Source organism: Sander vitreus, chromosome 12 (assembly GCF_031162955.1).
Source record: "Sander vitreus isolate 19-12246 chromosome 12, sanVit1, whole genome shotgun sequence".
NCBI classification, from domain to species: domain Eukaryota; kingdom Metazoa; phylum Chordata; class Actinopteri; order Perciformes; family Percidae; genus Sander; species Sander vitreus.
In genome coordinates, this window is record NC_135866.1 from 15,519,114 (window position 1) to 15,535,929 (window position 16,816).

The window sequence follows — 16,816 nt, forward strand, 5'->3', positions numbered from 1 at the left end:
TTTACCTACAGTTTACCAGTTTTATTTCAGTGAACTTTGTGATCTGTGTCTGTTATTTATCTTCATCTTGAGGTCCTGTTTTGTGCTTCAGTGTTAATTGTAATAATAAGTAGGCCTAAATAAGAGAGTTTATAGAGCACTACACAACACAAGGGTTATAAATGAAATAGAAAACTTTAGATAGCACTTAAGAAACGCCGGTTGGTTTTGAGCTGCGTTTTACTAAAGGTGTTCACAGCGTTCACAGTTTAGGAGCCACAACTTCTTAAGTACAGTCTCCTTTAGTTTTGAATTTGATGAGGAGCTAGTGTTTCATGATTGTGATGTTCTGTTTCCTGTTTTATTTTGAAGTCTGTCTTGTCTCCCTTGTCCTATCTACTTTACTTCCTGTCTTTTGATTTCCCGCCTGTTTGATTGTTCCGGACAGACCGTGACATAGTGTAAAGAAATCAAGATCAGACTCATTTTAGAGCACCTGGTCAAAGGCTTTGCAGCAGCATTCTTGACCTCAAGGGGACATATGTTGCTAAAACACGTGAAAGTGGAGTGACAGTAATCTAGACAGGACAAAATAAATAACCCTGTCTCATCTCAGAAATAATCATCTACATCTCAGCTCGAGACAAAATGGGCCTGAGTATGGGGATTTTTTTTTTTCTTCAAATGAAGACACAAATAAAAATTGTCACTGCATATTTCCCTGACCTCATCGTCCACTTCTCAGCCAATAAAGAAAAAGAGACATTTTATCCAGCATGGAACTGATGGTCTGATTTACAGAGTAGTCACCTTGCCGACAAATGGATGGCATAGGCTCTGCAGTATGTGGATGGTCATTTGCTACAGCAACAGCAGAGCAAATGCTGCTGTGGAGACCATCTGCTGAGTGAGGAGCACAGAAACAGAGGGAGACACAGCCTGTCTCTCAAACCCTGCATCATCCTCACATGTTCTCCCAAACTGTGATCATCCAATTTCTAAAATGACAGCTGGTCACAGTTATATGTATGTTAAATATGCTTATAATCACATTTATGTAATAAGACTTGATTTTGTGCCTACAGGTCTTAAAGATTTTTCTAAAAGGTCTCCTTTGCTTTCCATATATTTGCTTTATGAATGGTAATTAATCGTTCATTATTGTTGTATAGACCAAAACTGCCTCAAGAAACCAATATTTATTAACAACGTATTTTCGCTTTTGGCTTAGTAAAATGTCGAAAACGTTATTTTTCCCAACCTTTTAAACAAACTTTTGTTCTTATTAATGACATATAACGCATCTATACGGTTTTAGTTAATGATGTATTATCACTAATAAAGTGTGTGTGACACTGCCTTTTTTTTTTTTTTATTGGGTTTTGCCGACGTCCTGTCAGCTGAACTGTATTGTCGTGATCTCTCGCGATGATTCACACTTCTCGCACTTTATGGCTGTGCTAATCTGTAAACGGAGTAGCTGTTTTGAGTTCGGCTGGTGGTTGAAGTGGACCGCAAGAAGCAAAAACAAGGTCAGCAAACTGTCAGCAGTTTAGATACATTTTAGGATTTGAGTCGATGCACTTAAAGTTTCCGCCCACCTCGTGCTGCAGCTCTGAGTTTACTGTACGCTGTTTTAGGCTGATTTCTACGTGTTACCGTTACACTTTGCACTAGCACAAAACGTTGCTCTTTTTAAATGATCGCCCATTCTGCAGTGATTACTGTTTTGTAAACCGAGCAAGTAGCTAAGTAAGCAATAAACTCAACTCCTAGATGGACCCAATATCTATGGACGGACTCTATGATTTGTCCTAATAAGGATCAGGTCTTCAGAGCAGGTCACTCTGCAGTCCAAAGGTCCCTCTCCTGCATGCACTGTAACGTTAGGTCATCCTGGTCAATGAGTTGTCAGAGCCTCTTTTTGCAAACACACTGATCTGAAACCATGTTTACAAAACGTTACCAGGCCTTATATTTGAATCATTTATAAATAAAATAATGTTTCCTTTCAGGTTGTTGGAAACCCTGAACACCAGTCATGTCAGAGTTGAGTGGGAAGGTCCAGACCGTGCTGGGTCTGGTGGATCCAGACCAGCTGGGTCGTACCATGACCCACGAGCACCTGACCATGACCTTTGAGTGCTGCTACTTCCCTCCTCCTCCAGGCGATGAGGAGGTGGCAGAGAACCCGTTCCAGATGCAGCACATGTACTGGCTGAGACAAAACCCCTACAGCTGTCACGAGAACCTGCTGCTGCAACAGGAGACCGGCGCCGTGCGGGATGAGCTGCTGGCCTACAGGAAGGCCGGTGGGGGCACCATAGTGGAAAACACCACCACGGGCATCGACCGGGACCTGCCCACCCTCAAGCAGCTAGCAAAGGACACCGGGGTCCACGTCGTCGCAGGAGCAGGGTACTATGTGGACTCCACCCACACGGAGGCCACCAAGAGAATGAGTGTGGAGAAGGTGAGGCTCAGTCTGGCATGTGGCAGCAGCCAGGTCAAAATCTGGCATGTTATGTTTCACACAAAGTTTGAAACCATTTGAACTATATTGTGGAAACTTAATCGGCATGTGTGTGTCTGGAGTTTGCCACTTGCACTGAATGTCTCAGTCATAAGACAGGATGAATATCCTGCATCAATTTGTTTAGTCAATTTGATATATCACCAATTCTCTTGGCACGTTCTGTGTTTATGTTCAAGGATTTCTTCTGTATCTTTTGATTGATTTGAACGGGTTTCTGGCTATAGGCCATAATAAAAGCTGTGGCTTTAGTAGTGATGCACTGAGAATGTGCACCTAATCTTCGTGGATGTTTAGATATTATCATTCAAACCTAACATGCTCTGTTCATGTGCATCAAGCCTGTTAAAGGGACAGAACTAAGAAGTCAGAAGATAGTCTAAAAGAGTGATGTTGTCCTGATTTAATTAACTCCTCATTTCTGCCCGTCAGCTCACAGACATCATCATCAGCGAGGTGCTTCACGGCGCAGATGGCACAGACATCCGCTGTGGCGTGATCGGAGAGATCGGCACCAGCTGGCCCATCACGGAGAGTGAAACGAAGGTGCTGAGGGCCACAGCTCATGCTCAGACCCAGCTCGGCTGCCCTGTCATCATCCATCCCGGTAGGAATCCCGCCGCTCCGGCTGAAATCGTCCGGATTCTTCAGGAGGCCGGTGGTGACATCAGCAAGACTGTCATGTCACACCTGGACAGGTGAGAAGTCCCTGGAAACAGTTTGTAGAAGGGAATAAAGGGAGTTTTTTAGTTTTTACCTCAGCCGCGGAGGTAATGTTTTGTCTTGGTTTGTCTGTCAGCAGGATTACCAAAAAAACTACAGGCCTTATTTTCAGAAACCTTGGTGAAAGTGTGTACCATGGGCGAAGGAAGAACCCACACAGGGCTGATACACAAAGTATTTTTCACTTTCGTTAACATTGCCAGATAGGGCATTTGTGCTGCATTCACGTGGTGTCAAATAATTTGAAAAAATGATTTCCCGACTGGGGAAATTCACACTACATTAACATTGTAGAGCTGTTTTCACATATGAAATCTGGACAATGTCCAACGAATCTGGTCCCAACATTGTCCAGTTTCTCTTTCACACATTCAGCACACAACAGGAGGTTGTCTGTGAGATGCGTTCTTACTTACTGGAAATACTCAGATGGGTTTAGGCGAGAGGTGGCACCTGGGTAGAGCGTGCAGCGGATTACATTGCGGTCATGTAGCCAGTTCGTAATTTGGTCATAAACAACAGAGTCTTCTGACGTTCCTTGAATTTGTCTCGCGATTTTGTTGTCAACGCTTACCGACAGAAATTCCCAAATTTCGTCGCCTCTGCAGTACATTCTCGTCGCCGTCTTCGTGTAAATCACCCTTCTTCTTCACCCTGAGATGTTTGTTTTCTTCCTGTTTCATGCGAATCTGTAGTTTTTCAGCAGATTTCCTTGGAATTCTGACTTGATGGCAGACAGTGTGAAATGCAGTATAGAGGCAGTTACAGGCTGCAGTTTTTTCTCATCTTCACTTTCCTCACTGGAAACATTTTCTGAGCTGTGCTCGTTGCAAGGGAATCTTGTTTGCTGTAAACAGCCGTGATCAGTGTCCTCTTGCAGCAAGAAACGTAACTTTTGAATGTGTAGGACATCATATCTTAGTGGAAATCAGTTTCAAAAGAATCTGGTTATTTTTTGGTGAAAATAAATGATAAATAATAAGTAAAAACTGAAAACGATTACCCTTATTTGTAGAGTGGTTTTATGAGTCAATTATTTTAAAATGACCGCAAAGAGTTATGATATACATTCAATGTAAGAGTGACTGACAAATTATTTGATTCATAATGTCGAGTCACATGCTATGCTACCTAAAGGTGGTGTTAGATAAGATAGCTTTATCATTCCACATTTGATCCCAATATTTCTTAGATCTGCTTTCACAACAAATTATTTTAGTCACTGCTATTTTGGTCGTTGGTATTCTCCATTCTTAAAAGTTACAGAAATTGCATTGAATTTTACCCCTACATTAAAAAAATGTATTTCCCTTTTTTTTGTTAAACAAGCTGGTAAACTGGATAAACCTTCTTTTGAAATTCTACATGTATGGCATTCATTTAACTTATTTTCTCTTCTCTTCCTGCAGGACTATATTTGATGATGGTGAACTGCTTGAGTTTGCGAAGCTGGGGAGTTATCTGGAGTATGATCTCTTTGGAACAGAGATGCTGAACTACCCGTATAACCTGGAGGTGGACATGCCCAGTGACAGCCAGAGAGTGAAGGCGTGAGTAACACCGGTCAGGGTTAAACTTTTATTTTGTGATTAGACGTGCCAGGAGTGAACACAAGTGTGTCCACGTTGTTGTTGTTTCCACACTTGTAAATGGAGCTAGAGTCCACATCCGGTGTATATCATTTAGAGCCAAAATGCTAATTTTGTGTTTTATGCCATGTGGAGAGACGAGCATGTCCTACAGTTTGTCAGAGAAACTGTGACGCTGATCTCCCACTACAGTGGAGAGAGGAGTGATGAATAACTGGTCACACGTTAATCCGCACATACAAAAAAAAACGAGATTAACAGAAAATGTCAGTTGGGTTTAAGGCCCCTCGTTTTTCCTTGTTTCTTTGTTCACGCTCAGCTTGGCGTTCCTCGTGAAGGAGGGCTACGACGACAAGATAGTGGTTGCACACGACATCCACACCAAGAACCGTCTCACCAAGTACGGCGGCCACGGCTACTCTCACATTCTGAAGAACATTGTGCCGAAGATGCTGATGAGGGGCATCTCGCAGAACCAGGTGGATAAGATCCTCATCGACAACCCAAAATGCTGGCTGACCTTCAAATAATGCAAAAAGAGCGTTTTGATGTAGCGATTATTTTATCTCCAGATATTGACTAAACACCCCACAATGAATACTTTGAGATTCTTTGCAATAATCACATTCCCCACTCATTTATAAATGTGTTTTTGGACCCTCAAATCAATGAGCGTACAATGTTTGTGCATCAATTTGTCTTTAATGTCAATGTTCTTACATTTTTCAGCAAAGCAAAATGTTTTGTAACTTTCTTTCCAATGGAAAATAATTACAGGCTGTTGTTTCATTCAGCTTAAAGAGTTTGTTCAGAGGCCCTCATTAATTAAAACATGATTTTATATTTGTGATTATACATTATTCACTTGATAATAATATGAAGGAGCCTCACAGGATCACAGTGCCTCTCATTAGCAGTCTTGTTTTAGTCCCAATAGCTTCTTGCCTGCAGAAATGTGAATGCAATCTAAAACTCTTTCTCTGGAGGTGTTGTCTACACTCTACAGTGGTGCTCACTGCTCACAAATATGGTGCTCAATGTTGCTTTCTTTGTGTTCGTAAGTAGCATTTCTGCAGATGACAATGACAATAATGAGCGCGGTAGTAATCAGTATGCTGCTCTGCTCTCAACATAATGTGGCTGTGTTGGATGAGTTGTACTGTTGCCCCTCAGTGGGTGTCTATGGGAGGCTGACTGGATGAAGGACATGTTCTCCTCTCATCTGGGAACAGGTGGTCTCACAGGGTGACTTCACCACATGATCAATGGCATGATCGCCACAAGTGACTGTGCGCCGTGAAAAAAAACAATATAACTTTGATTAATCTTCCGAGAGGATTAAAAAGTGAGCCAGAGGATTTATTTTTGACATATTTTACACATTAGCTGACAGTCTTCACAATCAGCAGGCAGATCGATGTATGTCGAGGAAACATTTATGTCATTGTGACTGTCCAGTTTTGTGATGGTGACTAACCACCAGAGCACCCTGATGCCCCAACCAGCTGTCGTATTGAGAGAAAATGAATTAAAATGATCATTTTGTGACAGTGCTTCAATATGAACATTATAATGGCCCTTTACACATTCTTTGAAGTGTTTTGATGCTGCACGGTGTTAAAATGTCATATTTATAATCATGCATCACTACGGCTTTTAACATTTTCACTCAAAATGCAACAACTATCTTATAGTTTTGAAAAATAAAGCACACATGGACTAATAACACTGTGAACAGAGTGGTGATTATGTCAGTATCCTATCATTTCAGCATCTAATTAAGCACTGGAGGTCAATACATTGAACTTCCAGTTTACACTCACTCAGGATGTGTTACCACAGCAGCATGTACAGTATGGTGGACATAGCGAAGTTAATTTGTAAAGCTAAACCGTTCAGGGTGCAATAGCGACACTATCTGACAAGGGTAAAATTCAAAGCTGTACACTTTAAAATACATTACTTGTCTGTAATTACACTGTAAGCTCTTTGCTATTGCAAAGTACAGTTATTTCTTTTTCTCGCATGACGTCCTCCACATCTTTCTGGACTCTTGCAATATGGAAATGGTGAGCTGTGCCTCTAATAATCCAACTGACATTGATGAGCAGTGAAGCAAGCTATATGCAGATCCTTTTCCCCCCTCAGCGGATCTTTTCCGTGTTTTAATCAGCATACAACATGAAGCCGGAGAAGGTGCTGTACTTGTTGTTGTTGCCCCCGTGCGCCTTTCCGCCGTCCAGCTTGATGTAAATCTCGTCCCCGGGCTCGAGGTGCAGGACAACACTGTTGCTGGCGTAGTCGTAGTTCTGGTCGGCGTCTTGGGCGATGGCACTGGCTCTCACCTAGAAGGGAAAGTTGACATATCTGCTGATGAAACGTGTCTTTATTTTGAAATCAGAACCGCGGACAGCTCCATCCATTTTTTTAGGCTAAATGTGTTGGAGTCTCTTTCTAGGGACACGGGTGCGTAAAATGCAAAACGTGCAAATTTGTGCATCAAACGGTGTATGCACTGTGTATTATTAACAGAGACTATAAAGACTAAAGCTAAAACAAATCAAAAGATTGTTACATAGCCTAATTATATCTTGAAGCGTCCTACCTGGTTGTTTTTACAGAGGTCAGCCCACATGCTGGTTCCATCTCCGCCTCGCATCAGTACATGGTAAACAAAGAAGTAAATCCCCGGTATTGAGCAGGTGAATTTCCCTGAAGAAGGGTCATAGTGGTTGCCCAGATTTGTGACTACGTCGTCGAATTTCAACACTTCGTATCCCTCATGCTGCTTCTTCAGTCCTGCATAAAATGCAATCTTTGGGATTGTGTTGTAAGTGGCAGCGCTGACGGCACCGTTAGGCCCATTTGCTCCAGGTGCTCCGGGTGGACCCGGTGCCCCTCTCTCTCCGGGCGGACCAGCAGGTCCAGATGGCCCGGGCTCGCCAACCGGACCCCTCGGACCCATCCTCCCGACGCGTCCCGGCTCTCCTTGAGGACCTTGGATGAACGTCGGAAGCGACTGCACCAGACGGTTGTCTTTGATTGGGTTGTTTGCCTTGGCCGTGGCCGTGGCCGCGGTCCCGTGGGAGTCGCACACCATTTGGCAGGACCCGAGCATCTCGTAGCGGGCAGGAGTACCGGCGGTGTTCACCATGACCGGGATCAGAACCACCAACACCAGCACCAGCGCGACACCACAAACACCAGTTGCGATCATCTGCGCTCTGCGGATTCGCTGTGTTCTCCGGAGTGGATGGTCTTCCAGCCTGCTTGTGGGCGATGTGTTTGCAGAGGGAAGAATTTCACCTGCTTTTCGCAACTTTTGGAGATAAAATAGTCTTTTACATGTGTATGCGCAAAAGTAACCATCCACAACTTTTACGCGCTGCAGTATCCGTCTAACTGATTCATCTCCGCTTTCTCACTGCAAGAAAAATAACAACAAACGACTTTCTGTGAGGAAAAAGTACACAATCTACGTTAAGTGGTTATGCAGCACACAGTCAGCTGCACAAGTTATGCCCACCACGGTGCCACAGGAGAGAATGGGCTTGAAGTGAACCGCTTCTGTGTTTGGAGAGTGAGGGGAGGGGTGAAGGTGATGGAGGGGATAGAATCCCTGCATTTCTTAAATCAAAAGAGAGAAAGGGGAAACATATACATAACTTTGAAGCTCTAAAACTTGATTCATCTACTTTATGTATTTGTTTGTGGGGTCAGAAAACTACTTGGGTATTAACACATTACTTTTTCTATTGATGGCTGTAACGTTACCTCCCACAACACGTTATTAGAACTTATCCAAAAAGCTCTAAAGGTCTTGAGCATAATGAGGCCCATTAAAGACAAAAAGCTATAGTCGTTTGGCACCTGGTCACACCTCAGTGGCTCCCCATGTCCAATTTATCACTTGGAGAAAATCTATAGAGCCACTGAAAGGAAGGAGGGAGTCACTAGGAGCTGGCAGTTAAGGATGACTTAACATAAATATACTGGTGAAATGACTGAATGCTGAGGCATTTAGAAGCAAAATAGGGGGAGATTACTTAATTAATTACTAATGGGAATTCACCAGTAGGTTAATGCTGGTTGTAATATTAGCCTAAATAAGTAATACGTAAAAATGTACAATTGAATTCTCCATTATTTTTAAAATGATCCACATAAAACTTCGGCACAGTGGCTTTTGTAAGGTTTGAGTGATGAAGAGCTAATTCTTGGCGAGGAGGACAGATGATGATGTGCTCATGAATGCAGAGGCTGTCACTGTGTGTCCATGGCACCTCACTGCCAGGTGGAGAGATAGATGAAGAGGAAGGAAAAACACAGATAGCCTTGTTTGTTTGGGAGGAGCGAGGCTTTGATTGCAGCCCGAATGAGATTCTATTAGAGTCACACATTTAACTGTGTGTGTTTGTTGAATTGTGAACTCAAAAAGTGCCATACAGAATAATTGACAATCTTAAAAAGACAGTTAAAAGGGCTGTAAATGAACAAATAATGAGCTGTATTACTTAACAAATATTTGACGATCTTATTCTATCACAGCAGAATTGTTAAAAGTCATAAGATGTGTATATGCTATGTGTACTGTAAATGTATTTGCTTTAAGTAAGACACACTCAAATCAAAGGTTTTATTCAGAGCCAAAAGCCTCTTAAGCCCCTGACACACCAACCCGACAGCTGACCGTCGGCAGAAAAGGCTGTCGGACTGATCAGTCGGCTCCCCGAGGTCCAAAAAGTGCCTCAGAACACACCAAAGCGACGCCGTCTTGAGCGTACATTCTGCGCGTGCGCGAGATGTAATACAAAAAATGAAAACCAGAAATGACAACGCGTCATGTGGGTTTGGCTTCTCCAGCCGATAGTAATGGCGGCTTGTTCGAAATACAATCTCATATTTTACGAAAATAGTTCACTGAAACGTGTTTCTGAAAACATTTTAAGCGAGAAATAGGCCATACAGTTGCTGAATCTGTCTTCATTTCAGATCAACAAAGGTCAGTTTAAAAGATTTTCGTCAGATTTTGAGAGACGTTCGTCACTCATCCCGCTCGTTATTTCCGGGTTAGCACTCCACCAATCAGATTGGTGTAGTGAGTCCGACTGCCCGCCCTCCGACCCAGCAAGTCAGGTCGGCCAAAATGAAGGCCGACAGCTCCTCCGACGGACAACGGCACGGAACACACCGAACAGACTCGAGTCACCGACCTTGCCAGACTGTCCGACGGTGTGGTTGGTGTGTCAGGGCCTTTAAATGTCAATGGATCTCATCTGGTTTCTCATGTACTCCACCAAGTTCTGTTATTATTATTCTTTCAAGACTTTTTTTTATACATTTTTCCTATTTCCCAAAGACAATAACCATGCAGAAAACACCAATGAAAAAGAAAGAATGTTTAACAATAACATGACACCTGGTCATGTAAATGTCAAATAAGCATACCATTTTACAGACGGCCATAAACACCAGATGTAGGAGTATACTGTAAAACATTTAAAATCAAGGCAAAAAAACAACAACAAGCCAACGTACAATAAAAACATATGCTGTTGGTACTTAAAGCATTATTTGACTATTTTAGCTTAAAATAACAGGCTCAAAATAATTTTGACGTACACTGACTTGTAATAGGGAGAATGGTGCCTCTGTCATTCCCACTTTGCGCCCTGAACTGTTGTTGATGACAATCCCAACAGCCTCAGCTGTGCTTTGTATTTATTGCTAATTAGCAAAATGCTAACATGCTAATTAACTAAACTAAGATGGTGAACATGGTAAACATTATACCTGTACATCAGCATGTTAGCATCATGGATGGGGGTTAGCATGCCGTTTTAGTGCGGCTTAAGTCAAACAATTTTTTTTAAAGATCATTCTTTTGGGCATTTTAGGCCTTTATTTCCACAGGACAGATAAAGACATGAAAGGGGAATGACATGCAGCAAAGGGCCGCAGGTCGGAGTCAAATCCGCGGCCGCTATATATAAACCTCTATGTATGTGCGCCGCCTCTACCAACTGAGCTAACCCGGCCACCAAATTGCAACAAATTGCAAGACCATCCACTCCGGAGAACACAGCGAATCCGCAGAGCGCAGATGATCGCAACTGGTGTTTGTGGTGTCGCGCTGGTGCTGGTGTTGGTGGTTCTGATCCCGGTCATGGTGAACACCGCCGGTACTCCTGCCCGCTACGAGATGCTCGGGTCCTGCCAAATGGTGTGCGACTCCCACACCATTTGAAAGATTGTGACTACTCTTGCAGCAATGGATGCCAATAATTGAAACAGGAAATGCCAATTTCAGAGAAAAAAATATTTTACAATTTCCCCTAAAGAAGAAAAAAATAAAATATATTATTTTTCTCTCAGTATTTTCTGGTTTCATTTTGTCTACTTTAAGTCATATATCTTTGTTACAGCTGACACTAGTTTGGAAGGGCCCCACATGTGATTTCAAATACATTATCAGTTCTAAAAGACCACATATTTTCTGGGGGATGAGTGTAAAGTGAGAAATAGTATATAATATAATAATATGTAAAGACACACAAGCACAAACACAGTGGGACATACTGTCGTGGCTATGAGTCACTGAGCACTTGTTAGTGGTCAGGCTCTTTCCCTCTAGTTGGCACGAGCCTCCAGTGACTCAGGGAGACTTGTCGACCAGCAGCCAAAGTGAACAGCAGTGTCAAAATCCACCAAAAGCTGTGGGAAGAACACAACTTGTATTAGAACGCTTTTAACAGTATCGCACCAAATGAATCAGAGCGCACACTTTTTATTTCTGTTTCTAAAAAAATGTATCCAAAGTTGATTTTCATCACTCTTCTCCAGATCTTAGTCAGTCAGCTCACCTCGCCTGCCGTATTGAAAGATTCCTCTGGTGGTGAAGAGCTCTGACAGGTTGTTTTAAATCTCGACACTGGAGTTCATTTACAGCCAGTCAAGCAGGAGTCTTGGGGGAGCCTGATGATTTTTGACATCCGGACAAGCAGATGTTCAGAGGACATGAATAAAACATATAGCCCATCTGACCACGGACAGAAGACTTTCAGAGTGTCTAATGAAATATGAGGCGTGGATTCAATTCACACACACAAAAAAATATCCCTCTGTCAGAATAGCGTGATGCTGTATGAAATATGTATGGCATTTATGTAGCCTGACCTGGGTGGCTAAGCAGGGTTCAATTGTGTTTATGACAATCAAAGCTGGCAGGTTTGTCAAAGAGTGTATGTGGTGAATGGGAAGGGAAGCTGAATGGATCTCTCATTACCAGCCAGGAATATAAACAGAAATATTATGTGAGCATTGACACCCAAGTGTTTATCAACTCATAAAACAGCATGTGTCCCACCCAGTGATAAGATGAATGTCCCTCCTTACTTTTCACACCTTCTGCTCTTTCAGAATTTGAGTGTTTATTTTTCAACAGAATGCGTTGCCACACCACCCACTCAAAGCTGGTACTGTATTTAAGATGGAGAAGCAATAACAATCATGGCTGCCCACTCCTCCTGATAGGGTTGATGAGTTAAATGCTGAGTCTGATTCTCACTACGTTGAGCTAATCTATGTGATAATATAGATTTATAGAGTGTGGTAATTAAAATTGAATTGAATAACAAATAATAAACATACCAGAGAGAAGGGCTTTTCATTCAGTAGAAAATCACAGTGATTGTTTTTTTTTAATTTATTTTATTATTTGCTTCCAGTTGACAGACGATCCAAAACTTTAAAACCTTTATTTTGATTTGTGTGCATGTCCTTTGGTTGGTGTGCTGCTGCTCTTCATTCTTCTTGATGTGGATTTCTGAAAGAAATCACTTCATTCTGATTTGTGTAAGGTCTCAAAATACTTTTATAGTTAAAGTTTTCCACACAAAGTAAAAATAAGACGAGCAAAGATTCAAATACAGAGACTACAGTGATACAGAGATTATTCAGAGCTTCAAGTAGGCTACAGTTCAGGTCACTTAAATTTAAGGAGCTCCAGGATGATAATGTATAGATTGCACAAAATGTATATCAGTAATACAGACATATACTCGTCTTCCCTTGAAGAAGAAGAAGAAGAAGAAGAAGAAGAAGAAGAAGAAGTAGAAGAAGAAGAAGAAGAAGAAGAAGAAGAAGAAGAAGAAGAAGAAGAAGAAGAAGAAGACGACATGCCTTTAATTATCTCGCGAGGGGAAATTCACATTTTCACTCTGTTGGTGCAGTTTTTACACACATTACACACAGGCCTGAATGCCCATGGATGAGTGTCCTGAGCAGTTGAAGGTTCAATGCCTTGCTCAAGGGCACCTTGATGCAGGTGAACTGCCACCTCTCCAGCTACCAGTTTAGGAGACATATGAGAAAAAGCAAACTATGAGAAGTAGAATTTGAAAGACTGATCCTAACATTTTCAAACTTGAATCACCGATAACCACGTGTTGATATGCAAATTATGTTTGAAATACTCTCTCATCACATTAGACCATCATGTAACACTCAAACTCTCCATAACACCAATTTCATTATAGGGGAAACTGGAACACACGTGACCCTGAAAATGAAAAAATACACTTTAAAGAATGACAAATACATTGAGTAACCTATGGTTTACAATGGTAAGCTGCAACTGGGTACATTTACTCAAGTATGTAAATACATTTTTGAGGTACTTGTACTTTACTTGAGTATTTCGATTGTATGCTACTTCTACTCCACTGCATTAAGAGCATTAACTTTGCAGTTTACAATTGTATATACAAAATACATGATTGTCTAATGAAATATGATACATTTTCATTTTATTTAACTATGTCACAATATATAGTTCCACCTCAACCAACTCCAACATTAAAATGCTGCCTATGTTTTAATGTTAATAATAATTACATCATTTTAAAAACTAAAAGGGTTCACTCAGCTTAATGAGTCATTTGACCCTTTAATACTTCATATTTTTCTTATAATACTTGTGTACTTTTCTTAACTTAAAATTTGAATGCAGGACCTTTACCTACTAGGGTAAATTTGACATTGCCCTGCCACTACTTTTCCTTAAGTAAAGGATCCTGATACTTCTTTTATTGTCTTGAGGAAGCAATCTGAGGACTGTCTGATAAACCATGCAAACCATACTTAAAGGGTCAGTGTCATCAGTCATATTGCAAATTATAGAAATACTTAAAATAGTCTCTTTTATGGCTTTATATTTGTGAGAAACATATAAATGAAATAAGAAAATATTGTAGATGTTTGGCGGTGTGTGTAACTGTCTCTGAGGAAATGCTCGATTGCTCATGATAAAATGTTATGTATTGCAACCTGGAATACAGGATTACAACAAAGGATTATAACAAAACCAAATCCCCCATGCATCAAAAAAAAAATAAGTAGATTGATTTTCATCGAGATGTCAATCGATGCATCGTTTCGCTTATGGCGTCAGCAGGCGGAGTGTCACAGTTCTGCCGATGAGATTGAGCGGCAGCGAGGGGCTTAGTGGCAAATACAATCGAGGAGTGTAAACATACCGAGGGCCGCAAGAGGCCGATCAATGCCTCCAGTCTGAGATTGATTAATTACCCCAAGAAAGAGACTGAGGTGTAAGGGCACCAGAGAAACCTGATCAGAACAAGATTTATCACCCAATCTCTGTATCATCACTCCCTCCCTCGCACTGTTTTTTTATTTTTTATTTTATTTTTAAAGCTGCTCTTCTTCATTGACTGACTTGAGTGTGTCATGCCTGTGTTTCATACCAGGATGTAATGTTACTCACACAAGCAACGGGTCTTGTTAGTTCCTTTGCTTCCCAGGTGATAAATAGACGCTGGATAAAACGCATCAGGTAAGATAATGTTACATTTGAAGGTGGAACGTAGCTAAGTTACTTAGCTAGCTGGCAAGCAAGCGAGGTGATTATGAGAGGAGAGATGTAGTTCACTGAGCAGTTTCACACAAAACTAAATGGTACTTTGACAAACCTACGACAACCTTTTAGCAAATTATCTTTTAAATTGACAAACGTGTAATTTATGGCAAAATTCAAACGGGATCAAAACATTTTTAATTTGTTGACTACCTCAGGGTACTACTGTGACGTTCTCCGACTTCCCAACTCGGAAATCCGACTTCAGGGGGCACGTTTCCGATTTAGAACTCGGATATTCCGACTTCCGAGTAGGCTACATATTGTTTCCATTCCCATAGAGGACACTAGACAGGGGAGGGACTTCGCCTCTCAAATTCCTCTTAATCTAAAAGTTGTTGTAGTTTTTAAGTTTATGTTTGTGTTTCCAAAGAAAAAGACTCTGAGAGACAAAAATGAAGATGATGTGAAAGCCTATATTTTATGTTTACACAAATCAAGCTTACATTCAGAAACATGATAGGGGGGAAAATAAATATGTTTTTATTCCTCTAGATCTGCAATTATACAACAACTAACTGCAAATCATTGTGTTCAACATAGTGATTGCAGATACAGAGTTTAGCTCAACCTTAAGTAGTAACCACACTTCCTTGACCACACCGTCAAGAAAACAATGCAGCTCTGTTGATTGGAGATGCTGATGGTTTCTTTGACTCCTTTACACTATGCATTATATCCATTTTTTGCAGCATAATGATAACATGAAGGACAAAGATAGAACAGACCTGGATAATTTAGTATTTCTGAATACTTTTGGTAGACTTGTTGCAAAATCTGAGGTAGTCCCAGCTGCAACACATTCTCATTCGGGTTCGTATGATATCGTGGGAAAAGTTATGAACACTAAAACATATGATATTATAAGAAAACGAGGAGACCTCCGACTGGTCACGTGACATCGGCTACAAAGCTCTGTGCTACAGAGCGGCAGTTGCTAGCTGTTTAAAAGCCGCTACAGTGCTTTGTGCAGCGGTCATGGTGCTCCATCAGGTCAGCGGTAGTTGGTGGTTCAGTTACACCAGAATAGGTGACTGTGCGCTGGGTACAGAGCACCGCGAGCTGCCGGTCTAATTATTTTTTTTCCTGAGGAACAAATGTGTTGGGTTTCAGTTGTCAATTTTGATGATAAATTCCTGTTTGATTGAAAAATAGTTAATTAAGAGTTAAGATATTGAATACCTTTGGTGTGAGTCTTCTGTGACATTTTCTGTGGAATCACCTTACATTTCCATGTTAAATGCCAGCCAAAGTTAAGACTTGAACCAGCTAAAAGACTCTAATGGTCATAACTGTCCACACAAACAGAATATTGCACACAATATAATTGTCAATTCACGAACACTACTGAGTCCCAATAAGGTGTTCAGGTCAGTCATATGAATCTAGTCATTTAAGACTGTGACTGTACACAGTGAATAAAGACCGGCCATTCTCATGATCAGGGCAGCCACATGAGAGCGCTGCTGCCTGATGTATGACTGTCTCTCTGTCGCCCACCATCCTCACCCAAACTAATGATGACCTTTGATTCCCTAAAGATGTCAGGAGATGAGAGAAAAAAAATGCAAACGCACCCAATTAATTTAGGGTGAAGAGGACTGGAACGTTGGAGCGCGTCATGCTGCTGGAGTGAATGGCGAGGAGCTCCAGGAAAGACAAGGCTCAGTATAATTAGGATTCAGGAGGCCCATTGTCAAAGATAATTAAAGCTGACAGCCACTGTGGAGAAGAGAGGAAGAGAGCAGGAAACACCTTCAAACTACATGCTTCACTTTAACACACTTTCTACATAGTCTTTCAAAGTCTATACCACACACACACACACACACACACACACTCCACTACCATCCATCATCCCAGCCTGCTTGGATAATGCAAACTAGGCAATCAAATAGATGACAGATATAGATGCAGTTTATACATTTTCAACATTTTGAGCCTGAAATCAAAATGAACAATATTAGAGGTGACAGTTCCCAAACATGTGTGTGACATCTGAGGAGCAACCCCACTATTTATTGCTAGTGGAAATTGTCTACATCAGAGGTTCTCAAT

The 16,816-nt window shown here is 41.4% G+C and overlaps 2 protein-coding genes across 2 annotated transcripts; one reads left to right on the forward strand and one right to left on the reverse strand.

Moving 5' to 3' along the window:
- The first annotated feature begins 1,416 nt into the window (after positions 1 to 1,416).
- pter (phosphotriesterase related) lies at positions 1,417 to 6,550 on the forward strand. Its single transcript, XM_078264542.1, has 5 exons — positions 1,417 to 1,511; positions 1,995 to 2,452; positions 2,945 to 3,210; positions 4,645 to 4,785; positions 5,144 to 6,550. The coding sequence occupies exons 2-5, from the start codon at positions 2,021 to 2,023 to the stop codon at positions 5,352 to 5,354; spliced, it is 1,050 nt and encodes a 349-aa protein (XP_078120668.1). The 5' UTR covers positions 1,417 to 1,511; positions 1,995 to 2,020; the 3' UTR covers positions 5,355 to 6,550.
- A 439-nt stretch (positions 6,551 to 6,989) lies between these two features.
- c1ql3b (complement component 1, q subcomponent-like 3b) lies at positions 6,990 to 8,041 on the reverse strand. Its single transcript, XM_078264119.1, has 2 exons — positions 7,430 to 8,041; positions 6,990 to 7,169 (listed from the first exon to the last, which is right to left on the reverse strand). Exons 1-2 carry the CDS (start codon positions 8,039 to 8,041, stop codon positions 6,990 to 6,992), a joined length of 792 nt encoding a protein of 263 aa, XP_078120245.1.
- Positions 8,042 to 16,816: the final 8,775 nt, after the last annotated feature.